The sequence below is a fragment of the Monodon monoceros genome, unplaced genomic scaffold (assembly GCF_005190385.1).
Source record: "Monodon monoceros isolate NGI ecotype Baffin Bay Population unplaced genomic scaffold, NGI_Narwhal_1 Super_Scaffold_21, whole genome shotgun sequence".
Classification (NCBI taxonomy): Eukaryota; Metazoa; Chordata; class Mammalia; order Artiodactyla; family Monodontidae; genus Monodon; species Monodon monoceros.
Window position 1 is genome coordinate 43,626,592 of NW_021703778.1, and position 23,017 is coordinate 43,649,608.

Sequence of the window (23,017 nt, forward strand, 5' to 3'; positions counted from 1 at the left end):
ACTGCCCTCCCACTTCTGGCTGACTTTGTGCCGTACCCCCTGACGGCCTTTCTTCCCCGCAGTGATCTCGCTCTTTGCTGGAATGATCCCTTTAAAACCAGAGTCCAGCCCGTCTCCCCATGCTCAGAGCCTACTAGCAGCTTCCTATGGCAACTAGAATAACAAGGCCTGTCCTGCTCCAGCTGCCTGTGACCTCACCCTGCACCCTGATCTATGCACCTGGCTTCCTGCGGTCCACACTCTCTGGGCTGCTGCTGTGCCAGGGCCTCTGCACTCACCGTTCCCTGTGGAGAACGCTCTCCCCAGATCTTTGCATGGCCTGTTCTCCGGATTCACACCGGTGAACTAGTCCGAGGTCCCCGCTGACCCCACCGGAGAGGAAAGCCTCTCCCCACCATCCCCCAATCCAGGGTGCATCTCTCTCGGGTCCTTTGACCCATGAACCTTTTCTTCATGTTGCTGTCACATGGGACATTCGCTGATGTAACTGCTTGGTTAGGGACCCGTCTCGCCAACAAGAACGCAAGGGAGTGTGTACAGATCTCTGTTGCATCCCCCCAGCACCCGCAATCACGAAAGAGTTATCCAATGAATCAAGGAACACGGGCAGTTGCAAAGGGAGGAGATGGCCATTTCTGGTGGCCTCTCCATGCTGCCAGGGCGCCAGGGCTCCGTGTGCAAGGCAATTTATGAGCGTTAGCTCATTGGATTTCTGTAATGGCCTTGGGAGGTAGGTACTCATAATTCCATTTTACAAAGAAGGAATCCAAGGTTCAAAATATCCAAGGGAGACCACACAGCGACGGGCAGAGCCAGTTTGGATGCCAAGTCAGCCTGCCGTCTGAGACCAAGTGCCCCCACCCCCTGGCCCCAGTCCGTGCAACCTCCGGCTCCACCCTGCGCGCCGGCATTGCTCTGATGAGCCCCATTCTGGCCTGGCTCAAATGGGTTCTCGGTAAGCAGGGGTGGTGGAGCGCGGAGAGGGGCCCGCAGCTCCATCTGCTAATGCGTTTACCTCCAGGCTGACTGGCCTCGGCTGAGCTGGCACAGAAGCGTCTCTGCTCCAAACCCAGCCTGCGGAGTAAGATGAAGCTGCTTCTTGGGAATCATTTAGCTCACGACTCTGTGTTCCATATTCATGATGAAATGCAAATTTCCATGTTCACTGAGGGCAACTAGTAGCATGGTACTTGGAAAAGAATTCCAGCTGGTTAAGTCTAGGGTCCTGAGCAAATTCCAAACCAAAGCTCTTTTCTGGCCAGTGCCGCAGCTTTTTCATCTGATGGTGAATGAGATTTTTTTTTTCTCTCCCGTGTGCCCTGGCCCTGGCTTCTCAATAATCTGTTCTTCTGCGTTGGCCAAGTGCCAACAGCCCTCGTTGGTTCCCCACCCCCTGCATGAGTATTCATTTCATCCCACTTTCTAGTGAGGCTGAGAGGTGACTGGGTAAGATGCGTGGGGATGTCCCAGCCTTGTTTTGTCCCTTCCAGGATGGTTCTTCCTCCCAAAGCCCGGACTCCTGTGTTCTCTCTGGGAGCCTGCTTAAGAACAGGGCTCTAGAAAGTTCTCCCTTCCTATTTTTAACTTCCTCCTCGGCTTGGGATTGGTGTACATGCTCACTCTCTGGTTTTCTCGGTTCACCTCCCCCCCGGGCTTCCAGGGTCCACGTGGCCCTCTCCCCTCTCCTTTCACCCACCGTCTCACTCAACCCCTCTTGCTTTGGGATAATAGTGACACCAACGCTGGACACTCACTGTGCGCCAGGCCCTGTCCTTAGTACTTCACAGGAACTAACTCACTGAATCTTCAAACAACCCTATGGGATGGACACTCCCCACTTTACAAAGGAGGGGATGCAGGCTCAGAGAGGTTGACTCACCCAAGGTCACAGAGCTAGGAAAGTGGAGAAGCTAGGACGTGGCCTGGCTTAACTGGGCTGCTATTCTGCTGCCTGGCGTTTAGTATGAACAGCAGGGACTTTGGGGGCAAAACAGGCCTAGGTGTACATGTTGGCCCTGCCCTTGCTAAGGAACCCTAGGCCAGTCAGTCCATCTCCCCGAGTCTCTCTTTTCCCATCCGTAAAACGGGCATGCGTTTGTTCCTGACTCACTGGATAACTTTATTTTTATTATTTATTTTTATTTTTGTTTTTATTTTTTGCGGTACGCGGGCCTCTCACTGTTGTGGCCTCTCCCGTTGCAGAGCACAGGCTCTGGACGCGCAGGCTCAGTGGCCATGGCTCACGGGCCCAGCTGCTCCGCGGCATGTGGGATCTTCCCAGACCGGGGCACGAACCTGTGTCCCCTGCATCGGCAGGCGGACTCTCAACCACTGCGCCACCAGGGAAACCCTGGATAACTTTAAAAGATGAAATGTGAAGACCTGAAGCAAGCTTCAGTCCTGTGCACACTGATGGACCCCCTGCAGTGCCACCACCCTTTCCCTGGGCTGCGGGCAAGGAGGGGGACCTTTGGGGAGGGAGGCAGCCACAGTCCCAGCTCTGGGGTCCTAGACTGATGGACTCCTTCTGGATCTCAGGCCAGCCCACCCAACCTCACCCCAGAAGGCCCTTCATGTCCCTCCCTCCATGTGATCATCTGTCTCCAATACGGTTCCAGCTTTGCGAGGGAACCTGGACCCCTCAAGCCCCAAAGGCAGCTCAACACAAGGAGAAAAAGTAATTTTAGAGAAGCAGGGGGCTTTGGTTGTTTAATTGCTTCTCCTTCTGCAGGCACCCACAACACTCAACTCACACACACACGCGCGCGCGCGCTGCTGCCCGCTCCCCTTTCCCTGGTAGATACACTGTAAGGGGGCAGCCACCACCAAAGTCAACCCTCCACCCCGAAAGGAGCCAAAGTCCGTTCAGATAAAAAACTCCAACACGCAGTCCAAAAGAAAGTAACAAAACAAAAATCCCAAACTTTACTTGCATTTAGCCATTAATAAATAATTTACAGTATGTACACGCGGTGACACTCCACACAGGTCGCAGACACGGGACACAGTGAGGGGCCCCCACTTCCAAGCAGAACGTGATCAAACACAACCAAAATAAAGTGCTTCACTTTTTACTTCCAACATAGGGACCATCTAAAAACCAGCAGGGAGGGGCTGGGGCTGCACCTCCCACCCACCTGCCCGCCTAGCCCACGGCTTGGCAGAGAGAGGGAACCTCTCGGAGGGGGAGGCAGGGACCAGTCCGCAGCCTCCCGGGCCAGTGTATGAGAGGTCCCTGGGCAACAGCAGAGGGGCGGTCGGGGACAGTGGGGCCTGCGGGGCTTCCGGGAGGATCGGCCTCCGGGACACGGCCGCGCCTTTAGGAGTGGAGCCCAGCTCGGTGCTGGTCCCCGGGGTTCTCTGAAACAGCAGCAGAGGTGGGACTGGTTCGGGGCTCCTCGGATGGGCAGCTTGGCTGACGTGAGGCGGGAAAGTCTCCTGGCTGTGTGGCCATGGGGCTTAAGAGAAAGGCCTAGGAGGAGGAGATCCTGCCAGGGGTGCTAAAGGCTGAGACACCTTCCAGGCCCTGCTCCTTTCCCCAGAATGCAGACCTGGGTGGACAGGACAGGGAGCAAGGATCTGGGGGGCAGGTGAGGAGAAAGCAGAGGATCAGGGCAGGCCAGCTGGCCCCATCCGCTGAGTCTCCAGCCCGCACCCTACCGCCTCAGTTCCCCTGCTCACCACCTCTTGCCACCTGCTGGGGAGGAAGGAACAGAAATCAAGGGGGTAGCTCTCTGTTTAGACATTTAGAAGCAAAGATTCGACTTCCAAAGAACAGTGGGGACCGGGGGACAGGAGGATGGGCAGTGGGGGAAGGCGCCAGAGCAGGCATTGCTCAGAGCACGTGCCGACGACATGTGTCGTCCCCCACCTGCGGGGCCTGGTAACTGGGGCCTGAGCCTGTGCCCAGCCAGGGCACACACGGTGGTCTCTCCTTGGCTCGCAGGGAGGCCACAGGCGGGAAGGCACCAGGAGGACACAACTTTTTGGCCAAAGGGTTACATTAGTTTTCTAAAGATGCCAAGCAGCACCCCGGGGATCCTAAAGCCCAAGAGGAAAGGATGCCTTGCCCAGGGGTCCAGCCTCGAGGCTACCTCCGCGCCCCCGTCCTTTTGTGTGCGAGTGTGTGCGAGTGTGTGTGCGTGGGGTGGGCGCAGGTGGCCCGGGATGCGCGTGCAGCAGTCAGCCGGGCCTGTTTCAGTGCATTGCAGGGGTGAGGGCAGGTCGACTCTGCCCACGCCCAGTGTCTCTGTTGGGGTGAGGGCTTAGGCCTGAGGGGCTCTGATTTGCACATTCACACGGCGGGGCGGGCGGAGAGGGGCAGCTCTCCCTCTGCACAGCTCTATGTCACAAACGTCACAGCACTGGTCACCACAACCTTGTCCCGGGCCCCGGGGGAGGGGAGGGGACGTCCCACGCCCCCAGCCCTTGCCAGCAGGCAGCCCAAGGCAGCGCGGAGGTGCGTGGCCGCCGGGGCTCCTGACCCCTGCAGGGACTGCGGGGCCACCGGGAGGCCACCACCGGCCCTCGTGCAGCCGCCGACCAGTCCGGTGACGCCTCGCTCTCGGTCCTAGGTGGCCTCCAGCAGCACAGGAAGCAGGGGCAGGAGTAGAAGGCTGCCGAGGAGGGGCCAGGGGGCCGGGGGCAGCCCTGCGGCGGCCGCCCGGCCTGGCGGCTCCCGAGTCCTCTCGTACAGGTGCAGCTTGTCCTTGTTGGAGTGGAGCATCTTGACGTCCTCCAGGGCGTAGTAGGCGGCCAGCGTGAAGTTCACGTCTCCTGTGGTGAGCAGGTCGAAGACGCAGGCCTGGTAGTAGAGGTCCTCCACGGGCAGCTTCTCCTTGCACTTGGCCACGGCCGTCTCGTATGGGAAGGTGTCGGGGGCTGAGGGGGCGGGGCTGGCGGCTGGTAGCCTGTGGGCGCCGGGGCTCTCGGCGCCGGCTCGGAAGGCCTGGAAGTCGATCTGCTGGTTGAGTGGGCAGCCCCTCAGGCAGAGGTAGAGGCCCTGGCTGTCCCGGTCTTCCACGGCGTTGACTACCTCCTCGGGCATGCGGACCGCGAAAGTCAGGTAGCCACCCACCTGGCGGACCACGATGGTGGTGCCGATGTACTTGGCCTGGATCTCCACGTGCTGGCCCGACACCTTCTCGGTGATCTTCAGGCTGTTGGCCCCGTGCTTGTCGCCGCCGTTCTTGGAGCCGTCGGCGAAGGCGGCAGGGAGCTCGTCCATCTCGGCCTGGTACACCTTCTGGTCCACGCACTCCTGGAAGTTCTTGAAGATGATGGTGAGCTGTGGGGCAAGGGGGCAAAGAGAGGGGGTGAGGCAGTACCGGGAACTGTGGAGGGGACAAGGCCCAGCCCCAGACTTACAATGCTCTGGACTGAGCGGAGGGATGGCAAGAGCCCCCAGGATGTCCCAGACCGCCCCTTTCCCACTGTGGTCACTGTGCAGTGCCACCTGCCCTATTACGCATTTAATATTTTTCTTTAAAACAATTTGCATTTCTGCTCAAAAATTTTTTTGACTTAGGGAACTTTATACTCCTCTTCTAAATAGAAAACCAGCTCATTTACTATATACAGAGAGGAAACATAAAAAGAAAAGCATGGCTAATTAAAAATGAAAGGTCGTTATCCACTGTAGTAGGCTGAAGAATGGCCTCCAAGATATCAGGCACTAATCACTGGAACCTGTAAATGTTACCTTATATGACATATGGGAGCTTGCAGTTGAGATTAGGTTAAGGAAAAATTATCCTTAACTTATTAAGGATAAGAAATTATCCTGGTGGGCCCTAAATGTAATCACATGTGTCCTCATAAGACGGAGGCAGAAGAGAAGGCGGGGTTTCCACAGAGGCAGAGACCAGAGGGTTGTGGCCACAAGTTGAAGGATGCTGGCCACCAGCAGAGGCCTGGAAGAAGCAACGAACAGACTCTCCCCTGAAGCCTCCGGAAGGATTGGTCCTGCTGACACCTTGATGCTAGCCCCTTAAGGCTCATTTCAGACTTTCGCCTTCAGAGGTATGAGAATAAATTTCTATTTGTTTGAATCACTTAGTTTGTGGTACTTGTTACAGCTGCAATAGGAAACGAATATGGACCACAACCAAAGGACCATAAGCCACAGGCTGAACATAACAGCAGGTAGAAGAGAGTGATGTTCAAAGAAAGAACGAGCAGGCAAAATCCATGCAGGCAGGCAGGCAGAGGTCAGCAGAGGCCACCGCAGCAGGGCTGCCCTGAGGGGTCTCCCAGCCAGGCCTTGGCAGTAGCAGGAGGAAGAGGGAGGGGAGGGAGGTGCCAGTCAGCAAAAGGGAGACGGGGGCTCCAGATTAACGGGCAGCCCTGGCCAGGGGAGCAGCGAGGCACATTGCTGCTGGAGCCTGCAGCCGGGGTGAGGGGCTGCGCTGAGCTACTGGAGAAGCAGAGGGCTAAGCGGCTCCATCAGTAACCGTCCTCCTGCAAACCACAGACACAGGCACACTTGCTGCATTTATTACTTCTGGGCCTGTGTGGCGCTGCAGGGAAGGTGACATTACCTCAGATTTATAGACAAGGAAATTCGGGTTCAGAAAGTAAAGTGACTTGCCCAAGGTCACACAGCCAGCAAGAGGCAGAGCTGGGATTAGGCTCTTGGTTTCCAGTCCCTGGGCATTTTTGGCCAAAAAGTCATAGGATGGGAGGCCTGGGAGAAGGACAAGAGACCAACAGTCCGGGGAGTGATGTGTTTCCTCTGTCACCCTGGGTGAGACGTCTGGCTGTTCTTTCCTCCGTAACCCTAACCAGGAAGATGGGGTGGAGACATGAGTGAAACTGGGAAACTCGCCCCCGCCCTGTTCCTGCTGGACTCTCAGCCTGAAGCCAGGGAGAGAGGCGGGGCGATGGGGGCAAGATGGTGCCCAGGCATCTTGGGACCTCCCGCTAAAAGCACCCCCCTCCGGCCCGGCCCCAACCTCTTCACGGCCCCCAGCCACCATTCCCAGGCCCTGTCCCCTCATCCCCGCCACCAAGCCTGGAGAAGAAGGGCCTCACCAGCTGGGGTACCACACCTCCTCATAACGTCTGTAGGCCGAAGGGGCTCTAGCAAAGGGCGGGGGGCTGCTGACGACACGTATGGTCGGCCGTGGCTGAATTCTCTGCCTGGGCACCCCAGGGGGACGTGGCAGTTGAGGGGCATGAAGATGGCCTGGACAGCTCTCAGGGTTGAGGGCAATGCAGCAAAGCACTAGGAGAATTTCTGGCCGAACAGTGGGTGTATGACAAAGGCGAGGCCCCAGACTTGCTAGAAACCAAAGAGGAAACCCAAAGCAGCTCCGATGGGGAAGGGAAGGGGGGAGAGCTGCCACAGGACCTCAGCTCAGGCAGGAGGGTCAGGGAGAGGCCGGCCAAGACAGGCGGAGGGGGAGGTGCCGGTGGGGCATGGGCCAGGGAGTGCCTGGCTGCAGTTCCGGGGTGGCTGGGGACACAGCCAGGAGGGGGAAGCCGGCAGGGAGTGGCCTTGGCTAGGGGCCCCAGGAGCAGGTGCTGAGACGCCTGAGGACTGGAGAGGGGCAGCCTAGGGGCTGCAGAAAGTTCTAGGCTGAGCAAACCCACAAAGTAGCAAGAGCTGGGCTGGAGGTGTCGCCGGCTCTGTTTCACGGCTGCTTTGCGCGTCCCCTCACGCCAGTATAAAGCTCAGGGGTGACCAGGCAGGGAGTGTACGAGGGGCCCTCAGAGGGAACGCAGAGAAGACCCCAGCCCTTCTCACCCCGTTCCTGAGAGATGTAAGGATGAGAGGCAGTCTGAGAGGGGCAGGCCACAGTATGACTTTTGGGAACTCCAGGGCACCTGGGCCTTGCTGGGTCCCTTCCTCCGTCAGAAACATTAAAAACTACATTCGTGGCTGAGATTGGGATTGACATATACACGCTACTATATATAAAACAGATGACTAATAAGGACCTACTGTGTAGCACAGGGAACTCAATACTCTGTAACGACCTATATGGAAAAAGAATCCAAAAAAGAGTGGATATATGTATAACTGACTCACTTTGCTGTACACCTGAACCTAACACAACATTGTAAATCAACTATACGCCAGCAAAATTCTTTTAAAAGAAAGACGCTACATTTTGGGACTGCATTGGCGTAAAGACTAATATAGTCTAGGTTGGATCATGTTGGCTTTTTCCTTCTGACTTCAAAAGGAAGGAAAGCCTTCTCGTGGCCCTAGAAGTCTTGGGGCCAAGGCACCGCGCCTGTGGGGCCTGACGGGTGTGCAGGGGGCACTCTGCACGGTCTTCATGGGACACGAGGAGGGGCTGGTGCTCTGAGGTCGAGAGCCGGAGGCCCTGCCAGAGGCCACAGCGGGCTACAGCGGGAGGCCCGCGTGCACAGCTCCCTGAGCCCGGGGCTCTGCTTCCCCGTCTCCTCCCTGGAGGTCACAGGCTGGTCCCGGGATGAGGCTCTTCTGCTTCGCTGTGGGATGTCCAAGGTGGCTGCAGCCCCTCCATCCTGCCCCTAGCCCCACGCATCATCGAACCCCACGAAACTGCCGCTCCTTCACTGCCCAGACCTATGAACGTGGCGACTTCACAGGGATCCACCTCCTGCTGCTTCCTGTCTCCATCCTAGGCTCCTGCCCTGATGAGGCCGCCTGCCTGCCTGCTTGCCTGCGGGGGGCCGGGAGGTGGGCCAGCCGGGGTGGTCTGGGCAGTGGGTGGTCCTGCCATGGGGGGAGGGGTGTGCAATGAGGGGCTCTGGTGTCCCTGCCTGGTGTGCAGGGCCACACAGACACTGGGGGCGGGGGAGTAGGGGGGTGGCGTTCCCAGTGCCATCGGCCTCCCTGGAACAGGAAAGGCTGGTTTCGCTCTAACCGCCATCTCTTGCGGAGACAGTCTCCTGGAAGGCTGACAGGCTGCTTGACTCTTCCTGGCACTGGTGCCAGGGACTCAACCACAACGAACAGCATGAAGGGGGCCTGTCGAAAGCCAGGCGGCTCACTGCCCACACAGCCGCAGGCGTGGCTGCCGCTCCCGCCTCGGCTGCCCCCCTTCCCCGAGGGGCTCGCGCCCTCTCCACTGCTGGGCACAGGGCAGAGCCCGAGTGTCATCAGAACTATTCATGGAGCGCCAACTGTGTGCCAGGCCTGGGGCTGGGGGCTGTGTCCACATGAGGGGAGGAAACAGCCCAAGACCCCTGTCCTCACGGTGCTCACACTGCGGGGGTGGAAGGTGATGTCACAGACTAAGCGGATGAAGGATGCCGTGTGATGGAATGGAAGTGCAACGGGGAACATGCGAGGGGGCCGCCGTGGGGGGAGGCACCGAGATCCGAGCTCCTCTCCTCCCTGAGGCTCAAAACGGGGTGCCACCAGCGCAGCCAGAAAGAGGAAGACAGAGCAGGGGGCGGGCATGGGAGGCAGTCCCACGGGAACAGGAAGTTGAAATTCAGCTTGGGCTGGAAAACACTAGATCTCAACCCTCCAAAAGAACAGAGGGCTAGGCAGGGTTGGACAGTGAGAATACCGTGCTCCTGGGCAAGGCACCACGGCTGAGGGGATAGGAAATCACAAAAGCCCAGGTTCCACCACCTCGGGGATAAGAGCCCACACTCTGCCTGGCTCTGCTGCTGCCCCTCCCGTCCCGTCCTTCGGGGGCAAGCTCAGGGCAAGGGCAGGCAGGAGGCCTTCCCCAGTGCTCTGTGCAGAGCCAGTGCCCCGCCCCAAGACCCTCAGCAACCTGCTGCCCCAGCACCCGTCACCAGCATCCTGTGGCTATCTTTGTGCTCCACTATTAGCCTGGGAGCTGCTGAGACGGAGGCGTCGCCGAGCACAGAGGCTGGCACAGAAGAGCTGTTTGGTCAATGTTTTCTGAATCAGCGAAGGAACACACACACCTGAGTAATGGAGGCCCAAGAGAACAGGCAGAGGCGGGCCGAGGGCACTGGGGAACCAGCCACCCATGCCTCTCACCCGGGTACCGTGAGACCCCATTTGGCCCTGAGGCCTGAGAATGGCTTGGCCAGACACGGAGGCTGTCACTGCCCAGCCTCCAGCAGAGCCTCGTGCTGCCTCCTGGCTGATGGGGAGGTAAGAGAAGGCTGCTAAAACTCTTCACCTGCTGGGAAGATCAAGGTGGCCCTATGGGTTGGCTTGATCAAGGGGCTCTGCTGCAGAGCCCCAGACCCTTCTGGAAGCTTCACGCTGGGACAGGAAGGGAGGCACTCCCATGCCTACTTGGGCAGTCCTGCTGGCCAGTGCCCAGCAGTGAGCCTGAAACAGAGTGAGCATTTGAAAAATGTGGGCTAAGTGAATGAATGGAATACAAGAACAAATGAATGAATGAATGAATAAGCCGTTTGGTTTGTGGACGGCCTCGCTGAGCTCAGGGTCCCACTGTGTGCCAATAGAGAGCTGAGGGTGGTATCCAGGGGCTCTAAGCCCCGGCGCCTCATCCCGGCCTGCAGGACCCCCTAGTATGTGACCCAAAGGCTCCTCCTCTAGCTTTCACCCCCAGTCAAAGGGGCCGGCAAGCCCCCCTTGCTGGTCACTAACCACAACTCCTCCCAGGCCTGTTATCACATCTGATGCTTACCACACCCTTGTCAGGAGGGGCAGGCCTCCTGAGGTCCACAGCCCCTCACACCCTCAGGCTTCCTGTGTGCCCCCCTGCCAGCTTGGGGCAGGGAGGCGGGGTCCCCCTTCCACAGTGTGTTTCCTGCTGAATTTAGAAGCCGCAGCCTCAGGCTCCAGACATTCATTTATCTTGGCTCTAGGGAGGGAGGCGGGTAGGTGAAGGCGGTCGCTGCACAGAAGGCGGCCGGCACCTTGATTCAGGCCCCCCTTAGTCTGTGGAGGGCTGAGAGGGGGGAGGGGGAGGAGGGAGCCCTGGCCGCAATTTGCTGCCCACTAGGCTTCATGGCCTGGTGCCAAAGGCCTGTAAGAGCATCCATGGGGCTAAGGCCTGCTTGTTTCCTACCCAGCAGCTGGTCCCAGGAAGAGACCCCTGTGGGCGTGCAAGGGCCACCGGAGCAGAGGGAGGTGGCAGGAATTTTCCTGGCTGCCAGGTCACCTCAGTGTCCTCCTCTGGGGCATGGAGGGACGAGAAGGAACAGAAACGCCCTTGTGGGCCAGCCTGGCACTGCCCCACACACTGCCTTGCAACGTGCTCTTCCTGGGAAAACAGACCCGCTGCCAAACCGGAAACTCCAGGGGCTCTGGTGGCCCAGGCCCCGGGGAGGTAGAGTTGTCCCCATGGCCTGGACTCCAATCATCCACCAGCCTCCTGGACCTGAGACCACGTTCTCCGGCTGAGTCTGAATGTGAGGTCACGGGAGACCCTCCTGGAAAACTGGGAGGGAGAATCCGGAGTGGACAGGAATGTCCCATTGCCTGGGCCACGGGCCACATCATGGCTGCCTCTGGCTGTGGCTCTGTGAGTAGGACTTGAGTCCTGCCACCCAGACACTGAAGCCTCCTTGGGTCAGAAGATGACTGGCTCTCGGTGGCCTCCAGGGCTCCAGATGGGAACCTCCTCTCCTGGCAGTGAGAACATGCTGGGCTCTGGAGTCCCCTGGCTCCGGTGAAATCCCAGCTTGGTTCCCAGCCGAATGCACTTTGGGTGGGGAGGCCACTTTCCCTCTTAGAGCCTCAGGTTCCGGAGCTGCCCTGGACAGACGGGCCGCATGGGTGGCCCTGGGGGTGCTCAGTGGGTTGATGCCCTGTCCTCACTTGTTCCATCTTCCCTGCGCCCAGACACCACGGCCCTCTCTGCTCTGAGGCTGCAGCCTTACTGTGTCAGTGTGGGACAGAGACAAAGGGCAGGATGGTACCCTGCAGCCCCGACTGGCACCAGCAGCATCCAGCAGCCGGGGCCTCCAACCAGCGTCCTCAACGCCCTCCGTGCCCCAGAATCACTGGGGGTTTTAAAAAAAGAACACATCTGACCCCCACCCAGAGATGTGGTGTCAGAGCGGCCTGGGGGGCCCAGAACCATTATCTTCTAAAATCCGCTCGGTTCGTAAATGTACAGCCACAATAAGAACCCCTGGGCAGGACCGTCACCTCCAGGAGGCTGTTGGGTCCGCTTGTCTGGGGCGGGGTTTGACTCCCACTGGACAGAAAGCTCCGTGATGATAACGACAGAAACATACCTGCATATCGGCTCCCCTTTATTGGGACTTGACACTGGAGTTCTACGAAAACATAGTTTGGGGCAAGAAAAGACTATCCCAGAAGTTTGAAACTGAATGCTCTGGGAGTGTTGTTAAACTTTCTGGACTATTAACCCTAATAAGAAATCCATCTTATTTACAGCCAGATCCAATGTGCACGCACGTGAACAAACGCACACAACAGAAACTAAGTTTCCTAAACGTTTACTCTTGCACTGGGAAAGCATTCACAAACTGCCTTAATATAGGCTAGGTTTGGCTATCCTGTTCTACCCTGCGCCCCCCAACCCAGACCCACCCCCAAACTACGCCTGTGTGTTAGCTTCTGACGCCAGAAGGCTGATTTCAAAGACCCCTAGTGGACGGTGTACAGCAGCAGTTTGAGAAACACCGCACTCTGGGCAAAGGGCAGAGGTGGCTCCAGGGTAGTTCACCTGACGACAAAGAACGTGCAGGACATTCCTTCCTAACTAATTTGCTCAGTTACCGACGAGAGGAACATGGCGGGTCAGGGGGTGTCTGAGTCGGAGGGAGGAAAGTCCGGGCCCTCCCGACGGCAGGGCCTGGTGCCGTGACCCGCCTCACCAACCCCGGCCCCCCTCCCCCGTACCTTGCTGGTGGCGGTGGCGGCTGAACCAGGCAGCACCGGTGTGTTGGTGACCTGCACGTTTAGGTAATTATTGTCGATGAGCGGCCAGGCGCCCTGCACCTTGCAGGTCTGGAAACGGTCTGTGAAAGTCCGGAGGTGTGGGTCTCCGAAGAGGCCGCAGTGCGTGTAGTTGGGGGCGGCCGCGCGATTGTGGAAGCTCTTCTCGTAGTGGCAGATCTCGGGGCTGTCCGAGCGTTCCTGGCTGTCCCCCGGTGGCGGCGGCAGCGTGCGTAGGTGCGGCTGCGACGTGGGGCCATCCTTGGAGCAGTTGTGCTGGCTCATGAGGTCCTCGATGCCATGGACGGCAGAGTGGTAGGCCAGGTCCCCCCGGCAAGTGCGGGCTGTGCGCCGCGTGCACAGGGCGTAGGTGCGCAGCGCCGCGCAGAACTCGGGGGCGTCGTCCGGGGCCGGCGCGTGGCTGCCCGCCGTGGCGCTCCAGAACTCAGAGTTGCACTTGAGGATCTTGCACGAGGAGGTGGCTGCGGATACAGGAAGGGAGGCGCTGTCACGTTGGGAGTGGTGAGCCCAGGCCTCCTCCACCCCCGTGGGCCAGGGCTGCGGGGCACGTGCAAGGGACAAAGGACGCCTCATCTCAGGCGTTGGGAGTTCCTGCAGGCGCGGAACCTGCCTTTCCCACTTTCCCGATTCTTCTGCGCAGCCGTAATGACCCTGAGTGGCTAGGCCTGCGGACCTGCAGACTGAAAGGCCTGGCGGACTACCGGCGCCCCCTCCCCCGCCGCAAGCTCTCCACCCACCCTTGGGCCTTGGGCGTCTGTTGACACTTTCACAACTACCGCCAAGAATTTCGGCACAGCAAAAGAAATCTGGCAGGGAATTAAGCCCCACTATTCAGTATGTGTTCTGATCTCTGCCACTGTGTGACCTTGTACAAATCACTTAACTTCTCTGTGCCTCATTTTACTTATCTAGAAAATGGGCTAATATAGTATCCACCCTATGAGGTTGCTGAAAATGTTAAAGGACTTATCCCGGCACCGGGCACAGAGCAGAAGCTCAATGAATGTTGGCTAGTGTGATCACTATATTAGCCCTGGTCACAGAGGGCCTGGTTCTGTCTTGGTCTGCAGGTGAAGGGCAGCTTCCCTCTTGGTCTCCATAGCTCCATCCCCCATTATCCTGCTCAGGAGAGCAAGCTGGGAGGCAACTGAGTGGCAACCTTGGATCTGCTCTAATTCATGCTTTTTTTTTTTTTTTAAGGTCACTTTAAGCGTTGAGACCTTAGTGATAATTAGCTACAGATAATTATCATGCCTGAGAACTGTGACCTCAACACACCTGCATCATGGAATCTGCCCTTTCCCGGCCTCCTGGATTCCTCTGCACGGCCCATAGGGACCAGAAGTGGCAGCAGGAGGGACGTTTCTACACAGGCTTCCATGTGCAAAGGGGCCAGCAGACCAGCTGCGAGGTGCAGCTTTTGGTGTCTCAGCCCAATCAACAGAGGGGAAGGAGGCGCTTGCTCCAGCCACTCCTGGCTCGGCCACTAATCTGGCTCTTAACCTTGGAAAAGTCAGTTTACTTCTCTGTTACTGGCTTTTTACCTATAAAATCAAGTTGTGCCTAAAAGCAGGGACAGAAGTATATGAGGCCAGGCTAGCCAAAGAACCATCCAGGCAGCTGCCCTGTGTGGCCCTGGTCTGTGCTACCAGGCCCCGTACCTGGATGCCTGGGCCACCGAGCTCAGGGAGCTCTCCCACCTCTGCAGGTGCGGGCGCCGTTCTCCTGGAGCTGGTGTGACTTGCCCCAAGTATATCTGGTAAACACGGTGCTTGTCCTAAAATCCAGGCTTTTCCCCTAACTTGACCTGTATTTGTCACACCTCTGGTAAACAAGGTCATTTCAGGAGGTATCTGGGTGAGCATTTTTCTTTTCACTTGACAAGTCACATATTTAAATATGTATTAGGAAAAATAAAACAGATTTGATAGAAGAGCTACAGATTTCCCATTTTAAGTGGAAGAAGCATGCTGACCTAGAGAAGCAGATCCAGTAAATGATAGGTGGTGACCGCTGTGAAGAGGTGCCCGTCCGGGGAGACCCCCTGTGTGGTCGCCCTCCCACAGAGCCATGTTCCTGGCCCAGGTCTCCTTTGAAAGGCGGCTAGAAGATTCTCTGGCCCTGCCATCTTCATGATTTCCCAACCTGTAGAAGATGCCCAAGGGCCCAACATCCCTGTGGGCGGCAAATGCTACTGTGGCCTGAGTGGGAGACAGTAAAGGGGGCCTCGAGGTGGGGGTGTGTGTGGAAAGGATGCCGTGGAGAACAAGCAGTGTGGAGGAACACAGGTCAGGGGAACTGGCCGCTGCAGCTGCCAACCCTCCACCTCTGGTCTGCGGCCGCCCCGTAATGCCCACTCCGGTAGCCTCAGCGATTACAGGTGAGCTGACCTGCCATTCTGCTTTCGCAGAATTCTGGAGGTAGGCATCTCAGAGGAAACTACCCCAAAGGGACTCGGGCCTCGTGCTGAGTGGCAGCTACCTTGGCTCTGCCCACTGCCCAAACAGCCCTGGGTCCCCCTCTGGCCTTCACCTTGCCCAAAGGACAGAAAAGACAGTGCCCGTCCCTTTACAGCCAGACCACTGCAGCACACGCAGGGCTGTGCTGGCCTCAGCTCTCCACCAGAGCCAAGCTGGGGTGGCACAGACTGAAGTCCCAGCTAACTGACTCTGTTCCAGGCTCAGTGGCCTGGGCCCTGCAGGCCTCACCTCATTCAGGGCCCCGGGGAGCCTCACAGGTGGGCACTACAGTATCCCCGCCTCCCAGAGAGCAGAGCCAGGCTCAGCGAGACTGACTGAGGTTCCACTGTGAGGAGGAAGCAGGATGTGAATCCAGCCCCTCAGACCTGAGAGCCCAGGCCCTTGGCAATGCCAAGACCTCGGACAACCTCGGTGCATTCATGATTCCCTCCACCGGCCGCTGGGTGGTTCAAGGGCACGCTCCGCCACAGGTGGGCTTCAGCCTCTCCCTGAGGACCCCTCCTGCGACGCTGACAGACCGCCACCCGCCAGGAGGCCCATGGTCCACACGCTCCGTGGCGTTGCCTCCACAGACTAGTTTCCAGGGCCTGTTTCTCAGGGTGCAGCCAGGGGCTTGAAGGCTGGGGTCGGGATGCTGCCCAGGGCAGGGCCAACCTGCACAGTGTGGGACTCGTTGGGGGCGTCCCATTCCCGACCCCCGTCATGCGTGGCTCTATTCCCCCCAAACGGGCGACGGGGGGTCTGCTGTCTGCACGGCCTTGACACCTGGGCTCAGAGCAGTGTCTCAGCTAAAGAGCTCTCTGGTGTGTCTGGAATGCATGACCGAAATCCCACTCCGGTGCCCTCAGAGAGAGTCCCCGAAGTGCCCTGGGGTCATCGAGTGGATCTGTTCAGAGCCGTGCTCCTCGAATGTGCCCACCAAACACCGGGCTCTGCCTCCGCCGGGCCCAGTGGGCCTGAGGTCTGCATCGCTGTCAGGTGCTCTGGGGGGTTATTTTCTCTTCAACAGCCCGTCACAGAGGGGCCAAGTTGCCCGTCACCCCCCCCGGCTCCCCCGCAGGTCTGGAATGTGTGAACGGGGCATCTTCTCGGGGGTTGGGGGGCGGGGGGGCTGCAGGCAGAGGGGGCAGTGAGGAGACCGGCCTCCCGAGGAGCAAGCCCAGCTGCGACCCAGCTGCCAACACTGAGCAGCCCGGGGCACTCAGGCTGTCAGCGCTCGGAGACAAGGCCTTTCATCTCTCTGTTCACCGTGGCTCCGCCCCTTGCTCCCCCCGCCCCCTCCTGAGCCACAGGTAGCAACCGGCCACCCCCTGAGGGCGCATGGCAGCTCCGCCCACCACCCGCAGGCGGCGACAGGGGTTGCTCTCCTGCTGCCCTCGCACCCAGGGCCTCCCTCCGGCCTCCATCCCGGCGGGGCGGTGGCGGTAGAGGGGCTGAGCTTGAAGTCCTGCCAATTCCATTTCTCAACCCTCCGGAGAACATTCTCGATGCGATCGTCCAGGGCTGGGCCAAAAGTGGGGAAGTCTGAAGGCGACGCCGGTCGCGCGGGATGGCGGGCAGAGTGTGCGCCGGAGGGAGGGTGTCTGGCCCAAAGTCCCACTCTGTCCCCTACGAGTAGTTGTGGGAATTGGACTTGACCTCAGTTTCCTTAGCTGTGAAGTGGAGGTAACACCCACCTCAGAAGCTGCTGAGGACTGAGATGTACTTGGCATGCCTGGGACCCAGTGGGCACTCAAAAATAAGGTCCCCGACAAAGGTCTCAGAGGGGGACAGATACAACCCCCCTGTGAGGTCGGAAGTTAAAAGTCACCAGGCAGGGGATGGAAGGGCATTGGATGGGAGCCGGCTCCCCCCCTCTGCCTCTTCCCTAGCGAATCCCAGGGACTGCTCCCAGCCCTCTACCCTCCTCCTCGGGTTAGGGCCCTGGCTGGCGCTCCGACTGCCCTTCTGCCTTGACTCAGATCAGCTGGGTCTGGCCAGCTCTTCCTGCCCACTGCCCACTCACACCCAAAGGCCCAGCCCCAAAGCCCACCTGGATCAGTCCAGGACCATGATGCCTGGGCCCACACTTCCCCGATGTCCTGGGTTTCCCCAGCTGTCCCAAACCCTTGGGCCTTGCACATCTTCCTAAGGGTCTAAGAGGAACCCCAGGCGCTCCCATCATAAGGGAGAAGCTACAGATCAGGGTGGGGGAATGGTGTATAAGAGGCCACTGAGAGTAACGAGAGCCGGGACCAGAACTGGGGGAGATCCCCTCTGCCCTCTCTCCAGATGGTAACGCAGCTCTCCCAGGCCCATCTGCCACCATTTCCTGGGGGCCTCAGGGAAGGGTGCTGGGGATGCCAGGGCTGGACAGTCCCCACGGGTGGCGAGCCAAGGGGCCCTAACCCCCATGGAGTCATCCTGCCGCCCTGTGTTCCACTCCAGTAAATCATAGACTGAAGGCTCCCCAACCCAGGTCAGGGACATGAATGTAACCTGGCCCAACATCAAAAGGAAAAGCTCTGGACTGTGGCGTCACCTGCCAAAGAGACCCCAGAGGGGCTGATTTTTATGTGCTGTATCTTAAAAAAAAAAAAGAAAGACAGACCTGAATTCCAGGCAGTAAACCTTGGGCTTTTCTGATGTGAGTGTTCAAGGAAGAAGGAAGGAGAGGAAAGTCCGAGAGTTTGAAACATCTTACTGCAACTCGTATGAGTGGGAAGAGGTAGCGAGCTTTTCTGAGCGCGGCTTCCTTGGTGCTTTCAGTGCGACAGAAGGCGGCCTGCTGCCCTGTTCCTGCCTGGCTCCTGCAGACGGCCACCTCGCCATGGTGCCACAGCAGCCCATGTGCGCACAGCCAGGTGATTAAAGTTCTCCTGAGCTCCTATTTCCATCTCAGACGCTGTGTCCTCAGGCACGGGGGGCTCTCAAGGGGCCCCTTCTGACCCTTGGTACCTGGAGCTCCACCTCAGACACCCAGGAAAATGCAAAGACCCTTGCACAGACTTCCCGCTCCTCGGAAGCCTATTAGGCACGTTTGGATTTGACTCAAGCCTCTTGAGACGTAGAACTTCTGGGATTAGCTACTAGGGAACAAACAGAAGAGAATCCAGAGGCTGCAAAGACAGTGGCCAGCCAGACTCACCACCAGGAATCCCGATTCCCTCCGGCGCCCCGTGATGCCGGACACTTGGCTCAAAAGGTGGGGTGCAGGCTGGGGCCCTGGGCAACCAACCACTGGACCCACTCGCTCCCAACTTGTGCAGTTAGGGCCGGGCCTCCCACTTCTCTGTATAATTGACTTTGTTAAGATCACTTTATCTAATGATCACTTGGCGACCAAACTCCATGTGGGCTTCCCGAGGCGCACCATGGAATTTTAGAACCTGGGGCCTGAGGGATGCCACAGGTCACCAGTTTGTACCTCCAGCCAGCCCCCATGGCAGGAAATCTGCCTGCGGCATCCCTGCCCGGTGGGCATCCGGCTTCCACTGCCATTGGGACTCTGCTGGGCAGGGCTGGCCCCTCCTGCTCTGGACAGCTCCAGCTGTGAACCCACAACTGCCCCCCAGGGAGATCCGTGGGGCTTTGGCCCTTCTCTAGAGCCACACAGAAAAGGCTCAAATGTAACCCTGCAAATACTGGAGATGGCCCCTTGGCTTCCCTGTGTCACCTTCTTTGGTCTCACCCTCTGGCCACTCCTCTCTGTGGGGCTCACTGAACTGTCAACCATCGACGACCCAGCTAGGGTGCCACCTCCTGCCTGAAAATCCCCTGAGAATCCTCTGACTCCCACACTCTACGCTCAAAGCATCTGTGCTCCGGCACCCCACATTTGTAACCTTTCACTTCTGCAGGAGGTGGGCTCCAGACTGCCTTCCTCATGGTCTGAGATGCAGCAGAGAGAAATCACAGCCACACACGCTTGCCTGACTTAATTCTCTTCCTTTAAACAGCAACCCAGCTCCTCTCCGAGCAGAAAGACGGGGGAGGGGGTGGGCGGCGGCAGCCAGGAGCTGGAAGCTGCAGCTGTACCAACCCAGGCAGGATGAAAATATTTATGCACCAGTGCGGCATTAGCCGCTTTCAGAGACCTCCTTTGAACTGTTAATCAAGCCCAATCTTTCAGAATAATAGCCTGATTATTACCGGCTTGTTTGCATAACAAAGAAGCCCAATAAAACTTATTTTGCTGAGCGCCACGGGGTGTGAAGGCTCGGCCCTGAGAAAGGAGTCTTAGGAATGCAGGAGCCCTTCCTCAGCCTGAACCCAGGAATAAAGACAATGCAATTTGCCACCAAGAAAAGCCCAATAGACCAATAAATTACCCCCGTGCAAAGGGATTAGATCAGGTTTCAGTTGCCGTGTAGGAGCGGTGGGGTGAGCCGGGGGAGAGAAAAACCTGCCTCTTCTTAAAGGAGTATACGGCTCGTTTGAAGGCAAGCCCCACAGTCACGTTGGTTCTGCCTCCGTGGTTTGCAGGGTCACTGCCTGGATTCATGGACTTGCTGAAGGTTCTGGACCCCACTAGGTGCCCGGCACGGTGCTTCCTGCCATTCCTCGAACAAGCCCCAGTTGGTTTCTGTGCTCAGGTGGAGTCAGCTACACAGACCACCGGGATGCAGGGAAGAAGACACGGTTCATTTGAACACAGACTTAAGGATGGAGGCGTAGAGGGTATCAGGGAAGCAGCCTTTCCACCAGGTCCTGAAGGGCAGTGGGATTTGACAGGTGATGCAGGGCAGAGGTCCAGAAGCCCAAGTGGCTCCAGAACTGCTGGGACTGGCCGGAGGTGAAATGCCGGATGGTTGAGAGTGTGGCCGCAAGTTTGGGGCCAGGCACGGAAGCCCCGAGTGAAAGCCGGCGATGAAGCAAATGTCGTTCAGCTTCAAACTGCTTTTCTCCGCTCTGTGTGGGGCTGGGATGCAGCAAACCCCGTTTCCCCGTTCACCCAGCTCCCTGTTAGATTGCACCACCGGGGAGCACTAGACGAGGCCCAGCCAGGTTAACCTCAGCACCACCACCCAGCCCTGGCCCTTCTTCCCCTCCAGCCGCTGCTCCGAAGTAGCCAGACCAGCCAGGTAGCGGCCCTCCTCCGAGCCCTGGGCCCCCAAGGTCCTCTTCCCTTTGTGCCTCCAGCCCCAGGAGTGGCAGTCGCTTCCTGCAACTCTGTGTGTGCCTCCGTGGTCCCTTGTGGCCTCTTCCGTCCTCCCACGCCCATCTAGACACAATCCCCTGTATCAGGTTCCCTCTGTGGCAATACCCCACGTGGTTTCTGTTTTCCTGACTGGACCTCGATACGCCAGCCTAAGGATTTCAGACCAGATCCCGCTGACCGTGGGGAGCCCGCTGGATAACCTTCAGTAAGTACCTGGCATGGTGAGAACACTATTTTAGGAAGTGGCATAACATTAAGAGGCGATGGCTTTAATTAGGACAGAAGCAGGCAGAGCAGAGGGAGGGCAGCTTCAAAGAGAATTCACTGCACAGCCTCTGTGGAAGGAGCAGCACAGAAGCCTGAGACGCCCCCCGACCCCCCCCCCGCCCCTTGTCCTCACTGCCCACCTGTCCCAGGCAGCGCCGATGCTGGGGCTCGTCTCTTAGCAACGAGTTGGGGTGTGGGTCCCAAAAGAGGTGGGAAATGTGCTTGCGCCCAGTGGGAGACCCAGGCTGGGCACCAGCAGCAGAAGCAGCGGACCACTCTCCACCCTCTCCTGTCCCTTAGCACCGAAGCTGGGAGGGGACAGTGGATGGATCTAGCGCCAGAATTTGGCAAGCTCTTGCCGTGGCAGTGTTCTGGAGTCTCTTTGCTTGAGAGATGCCTGTGGCTGCCGGGTTTGTGTCGCTCCATCCAGGTGTCTGGCGTCAGATACCGAGAGGAACACACCCAGGTGAGGGACTGGATTTTTCACCAGGTGCAGCCGACCCTACCTTACTTAACCCACAGGCAGCCAGAAGCGATCAGCTCTCCTCAGAGGCATTCCTCCCAGTTCAGCCTAAGAATGTTCTAAGGAACCGACCTAACCCGTGACTCCAAAGTGTCTCTCGCCCCTTGAGAGCACTGGGACTTTTCTCAGGGGCTTCCTATAGGGACCTGCCTACCCGAGAAGAAAGCCCGGGGCAGGAGGAAGCTTCTCAGAGAATCTGCATTGGCTTAGGGAGTGGAGGAGGCGAGATGGGGGAGCAGTGGTTAACTCACTGCTAAGTGTGGGCACAGGTGGCCGAGTGCCACTCACCAAGCTGAGGCAGGAGGCGCTGCCCCCTCGTCACACCCAGCCAGGCTGCTCTGTCCCAGCCTCCACACGTGCCAAGTCGCTGCAAGAAACCAGGCCAAGTGCCAAGGAAAAGGGCACACCCACTGGGGCCACACGGAGCCAGATCAACAGCCGAGAGAACGTGAAAAAGCACATGTGCTCACCCTTGGGCCCAAGGCCACAAGCAGCCCTGTCAGTCAGGCAGCTGAGGGCTCCTCTGGGTTAGAGGGGCCCATGGCGGGGCAGGGGCCGGGCACAGGATTCCATGCCAAGACCACCCTGCCTTAGGGCAGAGAACTAAGCGACTCTGGGTTCCACGAGAAGGATGGTATATGGGCAAAGACATCACTTTTCAGGTATAAATGAAGCTTGTAGGCGAGCAGTTGAGCTTCCTACTTGGAGGCATAACCCCTTTTCCTGAGTCTAGGACTGGCTCTAGAGGTGACAATTTTCCATTCTGGTTCTGCTTCTAGTAACCCTGGGCTCACCTGCTTGGTTGCTCCGGGTCAAAATTCATTTGAAGTGGCTTTTCTCCCCCACTTCCATCTGCAGGCAGGCCTTCCTCCACCTTCCTCACGCACTGGGAAGGCACACGCCTGGCTGGTGCACACACGAGCGTGAGCCCATGTTCATGGAACATTCCTCAGCATGGGGAACAATAATGGGCTCCTTTCTGCAGACACTTGGGCGCAGAGGGATCACTTTAATAGGCGTCTCGGTATTCTGACTGCCCAGGTGAAGTGGTGAGTGAAATGAATAAATAAGCAAAACCCAAAAGACACAAATCTGACTTGGGAAAATTTGCACCATGATAGCTCTGCCAAAGTTGTTTTCCCAACCTACGGCTGGGTGGCATGTGCTTTGGAATGCTAAGCCAGGGATAGAAAGGGAGGAGAGAGGGCTTTTGGAAGAGGCAACAATGTGAGATCCATGGAAGAGTGTGGTCACTCTTCATTCTGCTGTCTAATTATATCTCCAAAGCTTCTTATTCTTTTCCCCCCACCTTAAAGCCTTATACGCTACATAGCTCAAAGTGTAAAATGCTACGTAGCACGCTTAACGAGTGTTTACCCAAAATCTGGTATATGGAAAAGGGCAGGGGTCTGGGCTCTACTCCTGGCTCTGCCACTAAGTTGTGCGATGTCAGGCAACCTCTCTGACCCTCTGGTTCCTCATCGATACAGAGGGAATGATGCTCACAGGGGAGGGGTGACCATCTCATGAGGTGACATATTTCAAGTACTTAGCAGAGTGCCTGGTATATGTGGCCACTCAATAAATGGAAGAGCTTTAAAAACTGTTGTTCTTCAAATGATCATATTTTGGAGAAAACAATATGAAGGTATTCTGTCTTGAAGGTTATTCATGAATGTCAATTAGTGATGGTAGTCTGTGGGAGATTGGAATTTGCGTTATTTTCGTTTTCTTATTTATCCTTTTCGGTCTTTAGATTTAAAAATGAGTATTGTCTTTATAAG

The 23,017-nt window shown here is 57.7% G+C and overlaps 1 protein-coding gene across 1 annotated transcript in view; it reads right to left on the bottom strand.

Annotated features, from left to right (window-relative positions):
* Window positions 1–2,900: 2,900 nt before the first annotated feature.
* Window positions 2,901–23,017, bottom strand: part of RGMA (repulsive guidance molecule BMP co-receptor a) — a 44,319-nt gene continuing 24,202 nt past the window's right edge. The window contains exons 3-4 of the mRNA XM_029239386.1: window positions 12,767–13,284; window positions 2,901–5,287 (exon numbers count right to left, since the gene is read on the bottom strand). Coding sequence (XP_029095219.1) covers window positions 4,571–5,287; window positions 12,767–13,284 — 1,235 coding nt within the window. The 3' untranslated portion in view covers window positions 2,901–4,570. The remainder of the gene's footprint in view (window positions 5,288–12,766; window positions 13,285–23,017) is intronic.